This window comes from Glycine max, chromosome 17, assembly GCF_000004515.6.
Source record: "Glycine max cultivar Williams 82 chromosome 17, Glycine_max_v4.0, whole genome shotgun sequence".
In the NCBI taxonomy this organism is placed as follows: Eukaryota; Viridiplantae; Streptophyta; class Magnoliopsida; order Fabales; family Fabaceae; genus Glycine; species Glycine max.
The window spans coordinates 7,989,409-8,004,760 of NC_038253.2; the positions used below are offsets into that span (position 1 = coordinate 7,989,409).

Consider the following 15,352-nt stretch of genomic DNA (forward strand, 5'->3'; position numbering starts at 1 on the left):
ATGGTGACTATCGAGTTCTTCCTTTGCAGTTGTCATATTATTGTTTATTTTGTCTAGCTTCCCCTATTGAGAATTGTCTTTGCGTGTCGAGTATCCATTCTTTAAGTTCGACCTCTCAAACATTAATAAAAATAAATCTCATTCTTAAATAAATACATGCATGAGTTACCATCCGCTTGAATGCACACGAAGGATGTCTCGAACTTCACATTGGAAATTGTTTTGTGCTTTTGCAATAGGCAGTCACCAAACTCCTTAGTTAATTACCGGTGTTAAAATAGGTCAACTCAACTTACTAAAAAATAGGTTAAGCTGGATTGAATCCATTTTATCATTAGATTGAAAATCTCAACATAATCTAACTGTGATAAGTCATAGATTGGGTTAGGTTGACATGCCAAAATTTGTAAAAAAATACGTCCAACATATAGCTCATGATTTACCCATCAAATAAAAAATATATATATAATTACTAACATTTTACACTTCCTAAAAATTGTTTTTCTTTCCTCATCATGAGGAGGATGTGTTAGAGTATCCATTTAGTCAAATTTAGGCTATGATTGATTTTTTGTTTGTTTGGTTTACTTTAAAATAACACCTTTAAAAATGAAGTTAAAATTGTTTGACAATTTATTTTATTTTGAATTCTGTCGTTATGAATTCTGATGGTTGTTGGGGTATGAGATAGTATATGGTGGTGGAAACACAATGGCTCGGGTTAGTTTGTAATGGTTGATTTGTGGTTGTTTGGAGGAAATCTGATAGAAACATGTGTTTTGGCAGGAGTCGCTGGTCAGGGTAGTAGGGTAGCAAGTTTCAGACTCCATTTATATTTATAAACGGTGGCCATTTCTATGATCTTATAGTGGCAATAAACATGTGGTCGGTTTTAATCTGAATCAGTACAATGTGATGGATGCTGGAATGGTAGAAATACCCATGTGAGATTAAAAAAAAATAAATCAAATTCATAACTTTTATATATATATATATATATCACTAAATTAATCTTATAGCTCTTGAGAGCATCATCAAGTATCAACACAGGAAATCTCGGCTAATACTACACTCTGTTAACGGTTTGGTTGTTATGCTTTAATGCTGGCAGTTTTTCTGATGTTATTATATTTATAGGGTTGGACTGTGATCTGGCAGCCATTATGTGTGTGGGGCAAAATTTTACCATTGGGATAGGGTTCTGTAGGATGGCTGTAATTTTGGTGAAGCGTTGTTATATTTATTTATACTCTTGTACAAGGTATAAATAGAAAGTAACCAATGGCAGCTGGGTGCAGATATTTGTTTGTATATGTCTTTGTAAATGTATTTGAGATACCTCTTGTATTATTTTTTTTCCCTCGGATAGAAAACCTAATATCTTTTTTATTCATTGAATCAGCAATTAATTTTATTCATGTAGAATTAATTAAATTTTTTTTATACATAAAGATAAATAAACATGAATTATCTCATTAAATAGATCGAGGATTTGTAAATATAACAAAACTTTATATAATTATATAAATCTTTTGAGTTAAATGTCTGTTGTATTTACTATTCAGTATAATTTATTTGCTGATAAAAAAATGAAAAGTAGAATTAATATCAAGTTATTTTTGTCAGCATTTGACGTAAAATGGAAGGTATGTGGTGAATGACTGAATGTGAGTTAGGTTCTCTTTTCGTTATTCAAAAGGAAATTAGGTTACATTGAAAATGTAATTCAATAATTGAAAAAAGGAGAAGAAAATAAAATAAAAACAAAACTAAGTTGAACTCAATCATCTCATGATAGTCTGCTCCAACTCGTGGGTTGGATGGAGCAAATCAAAATAATTCAGGATACTTCCTTTTTGTTTTTTTTTTTTTAACAAACTCATCTTACAAGTCAGTTAAGCTAAATTGACGCATAAATTGAAACACATTCTGACAGTTCTATCAATAAAGTATTTAATGTGAATCTTGAATTTTACAACAAAACGCATAATAAAAGTAGCCTAATCCCATGAATTTTGGCACACTGAATTCTATTTTACCGCTGTTTCGTGTTTCAGATAAGTACGCATGTAATGCAAGTCATATTTTGCTTTCAAAGGCTAAATTTTAGTATTTCGTTTTCTCCATAACATAATTTTTAGTGGTGGAGAAATGCTTGCCCTACCCACACCGTTAAGTAACACGATTTTAACATGACAGCTATGGTTTTCTCCTGCATTTATTTATAGCCACATGAAGTAACACGAATCAGTTCTTCATAAGCATAAATGAATTCCCTTAAAAAATTTGTTTACGTCAATTCTTTCAAAATTAATTATATTAGAACATAAACCAAACACAATTTTCTTTTCTTTTCTTTTTATGAAAATAGATCAAACAAGTTCTAAAGTGGCTGCTATGTTAGAAGATGAAATTAATAATTAACACTTTATTTTTAATTAAAGGAACCGAAAGGCCCAGAAAAGGAGCTAAACTGAGAGAGATAATCGAAGGAGGGACAACTCCTAAGATACAAGCTGCTCACACAAGAAGGGCAATGCTCAAACTACAAGCCAACTTTGCCAAAACATCTGCACACGAGTTGTATTATTTTATTTAGAGTATGTATGGTTGAGACATGATAATAAAGAAAATAAAAATAAAAGTAAAGCAAAATTCAGAAGGTGTGAGAATCGTATATGAGAGTACAATTTTTGTTTACAAACGTATTTAGTTGTGGTAAGAGACAGTAATAATAAGTTACTACTGTATTGTATAGTTATATACATAAAAGACAGTACTAATTTAATAATTGAAGGCAAAAATGGCCTTGCAGCTGTGTTGAACTGAGAGGTCAGCTAGAGAGACAGAGCGCCAACCATTGCAGATAAGCACATCCCTACCAAACCACATAACACGTGTCATTCACACGACTTTCCAATTTTCATATCACAAATCACAAAACTAAATTAATTCAGACCACACCACATCGTACACACACACACACACACTTTTTTCAAGGCATAGGATTGGTGAGGCAAACTTGAATTGAAGTGAAGAAGGAGATGGCTGCAACCTCTTCCTTGTGCTCATCGACCCTCCAATCCCAGATCAATGGATTCTTCCTTCACAAAACCTCTCTTTCCCATACTCCTTCCCTCACTTTCTCCAGGTATTCATTCATTCCTCTTCTTACAATCACTTGATCGATTCGGAAGCATATCAAGGATACCCAAAACATCAATTTACCTCTTGTACTTTGGATTGAAAGATTGAAAATCGAATTCACTCACTGGGACCCCTTTATGTCATGATGGGTGTCTGTCTACCATTTTTTCAAATTGAAACAAAAGAACAATCTCTGGGTAGCTTGCAATCAGCTAATTCAAAAGTCATATGATTTACTTCATCCATCATGCATGCATTGTCTTCTGGTTTTCGTACATGTTATCTTCATTTGGGAGGACTGTGACATCATGTTATTCTGTTTTTGAACCTGGATGGTTCTGTTTGATTTGCGTCTTTGCTATCGGATTTGATAATGGAGGTTTGGGAATCTCATTCATAGGGTTAAAAATGTTAGCTTCAGAGCTTCATTCTATGTGCCAGCATTTCCATGTATTTTTGTCTGTGGCCTTGTGTTCATGTTGAGTTTTAAAACTACTTTTCATGTGATTGGTACATATTTATGCAGATTTGTGCCTCGGGGTATTTAAAAGGATAATATAGTCTGCTTTAATGTTCTTTTGTTACTCCATGTTCTGTGAATTCAGGAGGAAAATTTCAACCACAGTGAAGGCTACATCTCGAGTCGACAAGTTTTCAAAAAGCGATATCATTGTCTCTCCGTCCATTCTTTCTGCAAACTTTTCAAAATTGGGAGAGCAGGTTCTATAACGTGCTTTACATTTTGTAATCAGTATTTCAGTTTCATATGTTTTGGTTTGCTAATACAATATGTAATATTTCATAATCATTTTATCATGTTTGCTGATTGCCAGTAAATCTGTCCTTTTGTTTTCAAGGCACTATTAGCATGTTTTTTGATTATCAGCGATCATGATTGTTGTAGTTTGTGTTATCTTGTCTAGGTGAAAGCAGTAGAATTGGCTGGTTGTGATTGGATTCACGTTGATGTAATGGATGGTCGCTTTGTTCCAAATATTACAATTGGACCTCTTGTGGTTGATGCATTGCGCCCTGTGACAGATCTTCCTTTGGATGTACACCTGGTATTCATCTTTATACAAATACTAAATTAATCTGATTTTGAATCTAAGTTCTTTTCTGACTTTTATTGAAACACTGTAGATGATTGTAGAGCCTGAACAAAGGGTACCAGATTTTATTAAGGCAGGAGCTGATATAGTCAGTGTTCATTGTGAACAATCTTCCACCATCCATTTGCATCGTACAGTTAATCAAGTAAGATTTCCTTATGAACTGTACAGGAACTGGACAGTTGAAATTATTCCTTGGAAATATGTTTCCCCTCTCCTGTTATAAATTTTCAGCTTAATATATCTATGTTCCCTTGTTTTAGGTGAAAAGTCTGGGAGCTAAAGCTGGAGTTGTCTTAAACCCCGGTACCCCCTTAAGTGCAATAGAATATATCCTTGATGGTGAGCCATTTTTACTCCCTTTTGCTTGCCTACTTTTCTTTTCATTATACAATAAGAACATTAGTGATTTATGACATGGGTTCCCAGTATGCTTTACATGGACCAATGCCAGCCGACTCTGTACTTAGTTTAGAATAGAAAAGTTACCAAAGCTGTCAGTTAACTAAGAGTTCTGTTATTTGTTTGCATTATTTTTTAATAAAAGAGTATATGTTGAGCTATTTAAGTGACAAAAAGGAAGCTATTTCTGTGTTTTGACAATACTTGTAAAAGAAAGTTATAATTTATCAACAGAAGACAAAGATTTAGTCAGCAATTTTAATAGCAATGTCAGACATATTAGTTACTCCCTCCGTTCCTATTTATAAGACCCAAATTTGAAATAGTGCTTGTTCCTTTTTATAAGACCCCACCGATAATGTTCCTTGCATTAATTATTTTTAGACTAGAAATACCTCTAATCAAAAGAAAAGAGAAAATGAATTGGCAAACAATTAGAAAAGAGAGGAGTATTAATGATAAGGATAATTTTTGAAAAGTTATAAATTTAAAACAAATTTATTGCTACCAACTAAATTAACTATTTTCTTTAATTTTGATGAAGTAAGTAATTGACTCTTATAAATAGGAACAGAGGGAGTATATTATTAAGGTTGTCATCACAGACTTACAGTTTACTTTAAAATTAAAATCAAGGGGCTAATTTCTTGTTTCAAAACTTTAGTGCTAAAATAATGAACAAATTAGAGGAGTAAAACTTATTTTTCTTGATCTTTATTTTTATTTACTTTAATTACTCACACGAGAAATGCATGGGCATTTTTTACCTCATTAAGGAAGTAAAAGAGAGTAAAACAATCTCTTTCACAATATATTGAGATCTATTGAATATTTGAGTTACTTGTTTAAAAGTTTTGGTAGTGAGAAAATAAAAGCTTTTAATCCTGTTATGGTTTTTGCAGTGGTTGATTTGGTCTTAATTATGTCCGTAAACCCTGGCTTTGGTGGCCAGAGTTTTATTGAGAGTCAAGTAAAGAAAATTTCTGATTTGAGAAGATTGTGTGCGGAGAAGGTACGATGATTGGATCTGTGTTACTGTCTGTTATTTTTTGTTTTGCCCCCCAACTTGTATGTCATACATAATATCTATCTGCATTCTCTCTCTCTTCAGGGAGTGAATCCATGGATTGAAGTAGATGGTGGAGTTGGTCCAGCAAATGCATACAAGGTGCCATATACATAATCAATGTCTTCTATCAATTTATAATTAAGAATGATCTGTAACAAGTCTTCTTCTACATGCTGAGCATAAACTGATAGGGCTCAATGATTGCCTTTTTTTGAGTGGGTGAACTCAACATAAAATATTTGGAAACAGCTGATGTGACATGCATATCCATTCATGCACTTTAACTTTATATATACCGCTGTATTTTGGTGAAGTGCTCCAGTTTTTGGATAGATTAGGAAATTAAAAAATAATTAGTTAGGATCTCATTCTTGTTTATTCATTCAACAAGGCATAGTAATAGAATTGATCCATTTGAGTTGTAAGATCCAATTTAGTATAATCTTGATTGACAGGTGATTGAGGCTGGAGCCAATGCACTGGTTGCTGGCTCTGCTGTTTTTGGAGCTAAAGATTATGCCGAAGGTACCCGAAAAAATATTTTTGTGATTTGACATATATATATATAATATATATATTGCAATGTGTTGAAATTCAATGTGATTTTGATAATTTTAATGACTTCAACTCCCTTGTAGCTATAAGAGGAATCAAAACCAGCAAAAGACCTGAAGTAGTTGCTGTGTGAAATGCCTGTGTGGTTCCATATTCACCGTACGCTCCAATGTAAGCTGTATTTTTTGCCCCATAGAGGTTTATCCATTAAATTTTGGCATATCGTTTTACTGATTGGGTGGTTGAATATAAGCAAAATTGACTGCCAGTATGAGAAACAATCAAGTAAAATAATGGCAGACATTGCTTATGCGCCAGTTTCAAAGTCAACTATATTATATAATTAAGTTATGCTTGTGGCTCAATCATCACATGTATCTGACTGATAATTACTCAATACTAGTAGAAATTTTACATTTGGTTGTGTTAAAAATGCTCCATTGGAGTTACAAAATGTAGAAGGTATTGTCCTGGCTCTGAGCATGATCTCAATCTAATTCTCACTGCGGGTTTTACTCTGTTTGAACCTGGCAGACAGTATTCATGAATTAGTGGCCTATTGGGCACCGTTATGTTGCCTGGCTTCTGTCACCACTGGCAATTTGCTTCTCTCTGGAATTAACTATAAGAAATCAATCCAAGTAAGGCTGCTGCTGTGATGCATAGTTTGTATATAATATTTTGGAGTATCAGGACAAGTTTAATTCAAGATAAAGCCCTTTACTCTGTATCACCTTGTAACCTGTCAATTATATTCCCCCATATTGTAAAGCAGTTGAGCTTTCTATCAATACAAGGTTTGAAGAAAACCAGCTAAATACATTATATGCTTTTGTTTTTTTTCAAAGTTGATACCATTTTGTTTCGTTCTAACAATGTCAATGAGGAAAGGACCCCTTGAAAGATGAATAATGACCAATTCACTTCAAACTTTAATCAGAGTGCCTATGTGAATTTTCACACTTTTGAGATAAGTGGCAAATTGATGTCTAGAAGAATGAGGAAAAGACAATCTTACTGCTATACTGCCAAATTCTTATGCTAACAGCGGACTATTGATTGCCCTACACGCTAAGTTAATCGTATGTTATATCAATGGTTATTAAATATTCCACTTTATAGTCTTTTTAACAACCATTGCCAATTCACCATAATGGTGGCTTAGCTGGCTTGATAGAGACTTTGAAACAAACCACTTCGTAAAGAACAACATCAACAACGTTGTATGACAAATCCATACGCCAGCAAAATCAATCTCATTTGTTAAATTCTTCAACGGTTGAATTTTTTGTTCTGGCGCATTAGTCTTAGATTAATATTTGCAAATAATACGCAAAATTGTACATGGAATTAACATAATTAGAAAATTGTAATCATTCATTCATATACTTTTCAAAGTTTACCATTTTCTCTTTTTTTTTTCTCCCAAAACATTTGTTATTGGGCATTGGCTTTCATACCAAATAGTATTATTTAACAATTACATCGCAGAATAGTACAAAATGCCAATGTCAACTATACAAAACTTAATGGTAATCTCAGTTTGTATGTAAAGAAACAAATAATAAAACATATACATCCGCCCATAAAGATAATCTCAAATTGCCCAAGGAACAAGTTATACATTCTGTCTGCAGACAGGACAAGAATCATTCTTGACAAGCCATTTGTCCACACATATCAAGTGAAATGTATGGTGACAGCGAGGTAAGCTTCTTGCAATTTCCCCTACTTCAATATCCTGTAAATTTCACTTCTCAATGTTAAGATCATTACATTAACAGTTTCATTAAAAAAAAAAACTCAAATGGGAATAATGAAGACTTGTAGGAAGTGTTATGCATTTTGTGGTCATTAAATCTCATTAATATCCTCACAAGCAAGAAAAATTAGAGGCTTCCTTGGTTAATTATGCACATAATACCTACCTACTGCTTTAATATTAGTATTTCCAGAGCCTCCTTATGAATATTCTTTGTTCTTTTTAATTATTTTCACATAGGAAACAGAAAAAGGATTAGGAGATGGACATATGTTAAAAAAGAATAATCACCTGCAAACATATTGCACAGCAGGTATTCTCTGCCTTTGAGATCATATGGTGGGGTAACCTCTTCAATGAATCTCCTGACAGTCCTCTGGGTGCAACTAAGCCATGAACATCATGAGTCTCAACATAGCCTGTATTCGCAATGCCAACCTGCTCAAACTAAAACAAATGATCATACGTCAAAAACTAGATATTATCCAACAGACTGCGTGATAAAGTAGTCCAAGTACACAATTTACAAGTGTCTTAAGGATACAGTTCTAAACAATAAACACAGCAAAAATTTATAGAAGTTCATATTAGTTACATCACTATATGTAAATAAGCTTTACAAACCATGCTTGTTTAAAATAAAAATCAAAGTGGTCTACATATGGGTTTACAAAATTCAACAAGAGTCAAAATAATCTAGAGAGATTTACACAAAATGTGCAGGTTAAAAAACATTAAAAAGTAAAGATAATCCTTTAACATACAAAAGCAATTGAATGAATTGATAGCAGGCATAAAAATTAAAATGTGCTAGTTAAAAAACATTAAAAAATTAAAGATAATCCTGTGCACATGCAGCGTCAATGGCAGTGATATTACCATAGTTTGGTTGGTTATGGATCGTTTAGTTAGTTACAGTCTTATGGATGCACATGTGATTAGTTGGCGTGGAAAATAGTCTCTCCTACTATATAAGCGGCATATAGTTATTTTGTAAACAACTATTACATCGCCAGTGCAACCTTAAACAGCTGCATTAAAACAGCCACATGGCTGCATAGTTATCAAAATGCTACAATTCACGATTCGAATCTTGTCCATGTGTGTACAAATTTGGATTATTGGGCATTTTAAGATTTGTATTTTGCATTGAATGGGGAAGTAGTTGATGTCCAACTAAGGACTGAAACTCTAACAAAGACCACGAATTATAAATTTTGATTGCAAATTTGGAATGAACAAATTAGATATCCCACAGACAATTGTTGATTGAGAAATTTTCAGAGAAATAAAATACAAAATCCTTCAAAGGATGACTGGTTTAACCATGGTACCATTCCTGATTTGATTAATGTACTTTTTAATTTAATGGATGATTTTCTTTACAAAAACCAGCTCTCTGCTGTCAAATCTTTGTTTTTGACTTAATGTGTGCTATATTTGTTTGGATAAATAATCAAATGTCTGCAGATCGATGCACTCTGATTTGCATTCCAAGTGTTTTGAGGCTTTTTTTACAAAGTGAATAGTTTAAATCTCCTTTTTTAACTTTAATTTCAGATTTCAATTGTTATATAGGTTACATGAGCTTGCCACAAGCTGATCAAACTGAGAAAAACCAATTTTAGGTGAATTGAAATAAAAAGAGGCTCATTTCTAATTCAAGAATAGAAAATATGCTGATAAAACTAGCCAATGCCCAAGGGGAGGAGAAAAAGAAAGCTGGCATTTTGCAAGCTTCCATATTGCAAAGGAAAAATATATAAAAACAAGTGGCATTACTCATAAGTCTTAAAAGGTTAAGTCCATCTCAAATTGGCCATACCAAATAGGCAATAGCTCTTAGTATTACCAACTCAAAGATAGCCCCCTAGACTATTATATTCATCCACTGAAGCACACAGCTATTGCTTTCAAAAGGCAAATGTGGGGCAAGAGAAAAAGGAGAATTACCTGCAAATTGTAAGCAGTTAAAATAGCAGGTGTAAGGGATTCCTCAACAAGCCTCCCACGAACAAGTTCCTCTATGAAATCTGCCTGGATTTCAATGTTAAAATATTGGCTTAAAACTAAGAATTAAAGACTGCCACTCATAAAGGCTAATCATATAACAGGCTAGCACAAACAAGTGCAAGGCTTGAAACTTAAAAAGGTAAACCATATTGTGCCTCATAATTTTGAAAGTTACTACAAATCATTTTGCTCACAAAGAGACCAAGGAAAATCAAGAAGAGAATGACTACCAACCATAGATGATGCACTCCGTGAGCCAGTTTGCTCCATACACCAATAGGCACGGGAAGCTTCCAACACCTCCACAGAGAGTATAGAGCCGGCAATGGCACCCAATGAAACTCCCCGGAGAAGACCACTCTTAGTGGCCTTAGCTGCTAGAGCACCAGCTATAGCTCCTGTCAGGGCCCCAGCTGCAACCAAAAAACACAATTATATGAGACCAATGAAACCAAACCAAACTGCACACCCTGTGCAACACTACAATAGTGGCTACTGGCCAGGCAAACAATCTACACCCTTCAAATTCTCTACCCTTGTAAACAACAACTACCACACCAACCATAAATCTCACTACCAAAACCAATCCAGGTCATTAAAAAGTACAAAGCTTAAAATACAGTCACTTACGTGCTTTTTTAGCTTTGTTCTCCGATCAGAATTATAGTTTCGCCTAAAAAAAACTATGCTGGCCTTTAAAGTAAATATTTATTACGGAGATTATCGAGGTGAAACTTCAATTCCAATAGAAAAACAACACAAAAATTACCTAAAAAAACTGCCTCTAATTTGTCTTATAAAAAAATCCAACAGTTCAGGGCAAAAAAAACCCAGCACAAATTTGATTTATGCATACAATTTAATATTTCTACTTTCTACCTAACAGCAAGCAAGCCTGGAGAATTACACCTTAATAATAAAAAACAAATAGTATAACAAAAGTCAAAAGGCTCTAAATTGAGGGCAACGGGAATCGATTTATTGACGCCCCACTAATCAAAAACAAAGAATTAACGATAGTATTTGATAGAAAACAGTTATTTCCTTAAGGAAAAAATAAATAAAATCAAAAGGTATTATTATTACCAAGGGCAAAACACACGGTAAGGGCCCCAGAAATGGTGCATAAAACGAATTTGGATAGAGAGCGAAATCCCCAAGGTCCCTGGATTATTCCAGTTTCCATGGTGCCCAACCCAAATTGGGAGAACCTGGGTGTGTCAGAAAGGTGCAAACTTCAGGGCCATGGCTGCTGCTGATGTTCTTTTTGTTGTTTATTGGTTATGAGATGATGGTGGGATTAGATTAGAAAGGATAAGAAAGAGCCCAAATTTTGGGGTAATGGAGAAAATGAATTGAAAGCTAGCTAGAATGGATCAATCAAAACAAAAATGATGGGATTGGATGGTATGATAGGACTTACTGATGTCAAGGAAAATATTATTAAAATATATTAATAATAGTACTACTTTGTTACATTATATGATAGTACTCTCATTCAATATCATATGATTCATATATTCCAACTCTCTTGTTAATTAGTATTTTTAGAATATTAATAACAAAAATAAAAAAGAAAAAATAACTTATCATGAAAATTAAAATAAAATAAAATTATGAATAATATATTTTAGTAAAAAATATTTTTTTTTTAATTTTTTAATTAATATTCTAAAAACACTAATTAGTATTATATTTGCCTACAGTATATATAATTATGGAGGAGGCTAAGAAAAACAAAGTCACGTCATTGGCATGGGTCTGTGAGATGGTTGGTACCAACCAAAGTTTGTATTAAATTTTGTAATTAATGCTATAATTAATTGTAATCCCCTCATGTTTAAATTTTACACGCATGGCTATCACAGAAATTGAATTGCTTCTAGGATTGAACGATGTGATGATAGGCTCTAAACGGCCCAGCCGTAATTATTCATAAGCAGTACTCCATCATCAGATCCAATGCCAAAAATGATCATTATTTTCAACACCTCCTGCCACAATATTTGTGTCCACACTTCACACCCCCATTAGTTGAGCACCTATTAACTTTCGGTTCGTGTTTGATTAACTTCTTTAGCTTATTATGGAAAAATAATACTCCGTACAATATCCATCGGTTTTGCAGCACTGTAGATGTGATCAAATTAAAATGGTAGTATTTCATATAATTGTTCATGGGGGCATTTGGGTTGCACCTTGTTCTCACGTACGTTTATTCTTCCAAATAAAGATCTCACCGGTTTGCATCTTGATCTTCCAACTTATACTCTTTTCTTTCAGTACTTGCCAACTATTTTGCCCCAGGCAAAATGAATTGCAATTATAATATGAACTTAAATTTTCATTCCCCCCCCACCATGCATGTTTGTTTTAAATAACCACGATTTTTTATTCTTATATCAATACAAGGCAAACTGTTTTTTTTATACTATAAATGGATTTAAATTTACAGATGTCACACTAATGCAACAGAAATGGAGATGAACAACTTAACGAAGCACAAATTCATGCACCAAATCTTAATGTTAATGTTACAGAGGTAGCTTCAAACTATTCTCAGTTCAGAATTCGTGCCAAATAATTTGTTCCAGCAATAGTTTGGTGTATAATAAAATAAAAGATTAATTATTATTGGTTTAAATATTAATAAAAAAAGAATATTATTGAACAAAGTAATCATATTATAAATTGATAAATAATTTGACGTAAATAAGTACTTCAAAAGAAAAATTCTAAATCTTCATATTAATTCCTCCACTTATACATTATGTAGTAATATTTAATTTTTTTATATTTTTAATATATTTATTAAAAGGTTTCTTAAACTTTTTCAAATTTTTTTATTTATTTTAGTCTCTAAACAATTTTTTTTAATAAGGATGGCTAAAAGCCCAAGAAGACTAAACAAGAATCCTACGAGACACAAGAAGTCTGATTACATCTTTTAACCAATCCGCAACCATATTAGCTCCCCTAAACACATGGACCACACATATAAATGTCCCAATCTTTCTCCTTCCATCATCAAATAGCCTTGTCAATAGGTCAGTGAGGATGATGAGATTCCACGCCACTCGTCAACAACAAACTTTACCACAACTTTGGAATCACATTCCACCCAATGTTTATAAACCCCATAGTTTCAGCTTTCAAGCAAACATGCATTGTATTAGTTACACCCAAAGCTATGTCATTTCTAAACAAAATTTTGAACTTTTTTATTTTTATTTTTATACCTTTTCTTCATTAACAGTTTTAGTCTTCGTTTTCAAGTAATATTGAAAATTTAGTGACTTATCGTAAGAGTCTAACAACATAATTATGTGTGTTTTTTTTAAAACTTTGTTTCTTAGAATTATTCGTTTTAAAAGATATGAATTTAAGCATTTTATTGAATTAATTAAGTCAAGGTCGATCTTAAATGAGCTTGGATGTGAGAACCTAGAAACGGAAAAACATAAGCATCCATTCCCGCGAAAACACAAGTTTAGTATTCAGCAGAAAAAACAATGCATGATTTGGTTTTGTTGAGGTACGATGTTTATGAAAGTTTTGGTTCGTGCAAGCGGCAAAAGAGTTGTTCAAGAGCACTTGTTGTCCCTATTGCAGAACTGCAACAGCGTAAGCACCCTCCTTCAAATTCACACCCAAGTACTTCTCAACGGCCTCTCTCAAAAGAACTTCATCGTCGCCAAGCTTCTCTCCTTCTACATAGCCTCTGGCCATCTCCAACATGCCCACCATCTTTTCGCCAAAATGGACAACCCAACAACCACCGTTTGGAACCACGTCATTAGAGGCTATGCCCGCAGCCACACGCCTTGGAAAGCCGTGGAATGTTACACTCACATGGTGTCTTCTAAGGCTGAGCCTGATGGGTTCACGCACTCGTCTCTGTTGAGTGCGTGTGCGCGAGGTGGGTTGGTAAAAGAAGGGGAACAGGTGCATGCCACGGTTTTGGTAAAAGGGTATTGCTCCAATGTTTTTGTGGACACGAGTTTGATCACTTTCTATGCTGGGCGCGGTGGCGTTGAGCGGGCGCGCCATGTGTTTGATGGTATGCCGCAGAGAAGTGTTGTTAGCTGGAATTCTATGCTTGCTGGGTATGTCAGGTGTGCCGATTTCGATGGGGCTAGGAGGGTTTTTGACGTGATGCCGTGCAGGAATGTTGTGTCTTGGACCACCATGGTTGCCGGGTGTGCTCGGAATGGGAAGAGCAGACAGGCTTTGTTGTTGTTTGGGGAGATGAGGAGAGCATGCGTGGAGTTGGATCAGGTGGCGTTGGTGGCGGCTTTGTCCGCGTGTGCTGAATTAGGGGATTTGAAGTTGGGAAGATGGATTCATTGGTATGTTCAACAGCGGTTTGTGGCGAGGAACTGGCAGCAGCCCTCTGTGCGTTTGAACAATGCACTCATACACATGTATGCTAGTTGTGGAATCCTTCACGAAGCTTATCAAGTGTTTGTCAAGATGCCTCGGAAAAGCACCGTATCTTGGACTAGCATGATCATGGCTTTTGCGAAACAGGGACTCGGGAAGGAGGCCCTTGATCTGTTTAAGACTATGCTCAGTGATGGTGTAAAAGTAGATGGAGTAAGGCCTGATGAAATAACCTTCATTGGAGTTCTTTGTGCTTGTAGCCATGCAGGGTTTGTAGACGAAGGACACCAAATTTTTGCATCCATGAAGCATACCTGGGGAATCAGCCCGAGTATTGAACACTACGGATGCATGGTTGATCTCTTGAGTCGCGCTGGATTATTAGACGAAGCACGAGGACTTATTGAAACTATGCCCTTAAATCCTAATGATGCGATATGGGGTGCCCTTCTCGGTGGTTGTCGAATTCACAGGAATTCGGAGCTAGCATCACAAGTGGAAAACAAGTTAGTACCTGAGCTCAATGGTGATCAAGCTGCGGGCTATCTTGTGCTCTTGTCAAACATATATGCTTTTGGTCAAAGGTGGCAGGATGTCATTACAGTGAGACAGAAGATGATTGAGATGGGTGTGAAAAAGCCTCCGGGCAGAAGTTGGATCCAAATTAATGGAGTTGTCCATAATTTTATAGCAGGTGACATGACTCATAAACATTCATCTTTTATCTATGAAACCCTGCGTGACGTCACCAAGCAGGCCAATTTGGAAGGCTATGACAGAGAGATAATTGTTTTCTTGGATGTTGAGGTGTAGGAAGTGCAAGAAGAACCTACTATTTGCCTCGTTCTACAATTATATTTGTCAGCATCTTTTTCGAATTTTCTGGTTGTCAGAGTGGCTGGTAGCAAT

General features: G+C 34.6%; 3 protein-coding genes across 6 annotated transcripts; 2 read left to right on the top strand and 1 right to left on the bottom strand.

The window, feature by feature from the left end:
• The first annotated feature begins 2,798 nt into the window (after window positions 1-2,798).
• Window positions 2,799-7,110, top strand: LOC100817791 (putative D-ribulose-5-phosphate-3-epimerase). Of its 3 annotated transcripts, none has more exons than XM_006600168.4 (10): window positions 2,799-3,151; window positions 3,753-3,867; window positions 4,071-4,211; window positions 4,291-4,404; window positions 4,523-4,601; window positions 5,564-5,673; window positions 5,773-5,829; window positions 6,186-6,255; window positions 6,369-6,456; window positions 6,820-7,110. In XM_006600168.4, exons 1-9 carry the CDS (start codon window positions 3,045-3,047, stop codon window positions 6,416-6,418), a joined length of 843 nt encoding a protein of 280 aa, XP_006600231.1. In that variant the 5' UTR covers window positions 2,799-3,044; the 3' UTR covers window positions 6,419-6,456; window positions 6,820-7,110. The 3 variants fall into 3 exon arrangements, with proteins under 3 accessions (XP_006600231.1, XP_006600232.1, NP_001242382.2); XM_006600169.3 differs by having other exon boundaries at window positions 6,824-7,110; NM_001255453.3 differs by lacking the exon at window positions 6,820-7,110 and having other exon boundaries at window positions 2,956-3,151; window positions 6,369-6,727.
• A 599-nt stretch (window positions 7,111-7,709) lies between these two features.
• LOC100306666 (RING/U-box superfamily protein) lies at window positions 7,710-11,457 on the bottom strand. 2 transcript variants are annotated; one of them, NM_001251492.2, is made up of 5 exons: window positions 11,147-11,438; window positions 10,295-10,473; window positions 10,001-10,084; window positions 8,339-8,494; window positions 7,710-8,026 (listed from the first exon to the last, which is right to left on the bottom strand). In NM_001251492.2, the coding sequence occupies exons 1-5, from the start codon at window positions 11,244-11,246 to the stop codon at window positions 7,904-7,906; spliced, it is 642 nt and encodes a 213-aa protein (NP_001238421.2). In that variant the 5' UTR covers window positions 11,247-11,438; the 3' UTR covers window positions 7,710-7,903. The 2 variants fall into 2 exon arrangements, with proteins under 2 accessions (NP_001238421.2, XP_006600130.1); XM_006600067.3 differs by having other exon boundaries at window positions 7,738-8,026; window positions 8,339-8,485; window positions 11,147-11,457.
• A 2,362-nt stretch (window positions 11,458-13,819) lies between these two features.
• Window positions 13,820-15,256, top strand: LOC100813379 (pentatricopeptide repeat-containing protein At5g66520). The gene has a single exon (XM_003550740.4). It carries the CDS (start codon window positions 13,820-13,822, stop codon window positions 15,254-15,256), a length of 1,437 nt encoding a protein of 478 aa, XP_003550788.3.
• Window positions 15,257-15,352: the final 96 nt, after the last annotated feature.

Excerpts from the sequence above, each read along its gene's own strand:
- LOC100817791 (XM_006600168.4), top strand. The coding sequence starts at position 3,045 with ATGGCTGCAACCTCTTCCTTGTGCTCATCGACCCTCCAATCCCAGATC. Across the intron at positions 4,602-5,563 it reads AATAGAATATATCCTTGATG|TGGTTGATTTGGTCTTAATT; the intron begins GTGAGCCATTTT and ends TGGTTTTTGCAG. Across the intron at positions 5,674-5,772 it reads GAAGATTGTGTGCGGAGAAG|GGAGTGAATCCATGGATTGA; the intron begins GTACGATGATTG and ends CTCTCTCTTCAG.
- LOC100306666 (NM_001251492.2), bottom strand. The coding sequence starts at position 11,246 with ATGGAAACTGGAATAATCCAGGGACCTTGGGGATTTCGCTCTCTATCC. Across the intron at positions 10,085-10,294 it reads CACGGAGTGCATCATCTATG|GCAGATTTCATAGAGGAACT; the intron begins GTTGGTAGTCAT and ends ATTGAAATCCAG. Across the intron at positions 8,495-10,000 it reads TAACTGCTTACAATTTGCAG|TTTGAGCAGGTTGGCATTGC; the intron begins GTAATTCTCCTT and ends CATTTGTTTTAG.
- LOC100813379 (XM_003550740.4), top strand. The coding sequence starts at position 13,820 with ATGGACAACCCAACAACCACCGTTTGGAACCACGTCATTAGAGGCTAT.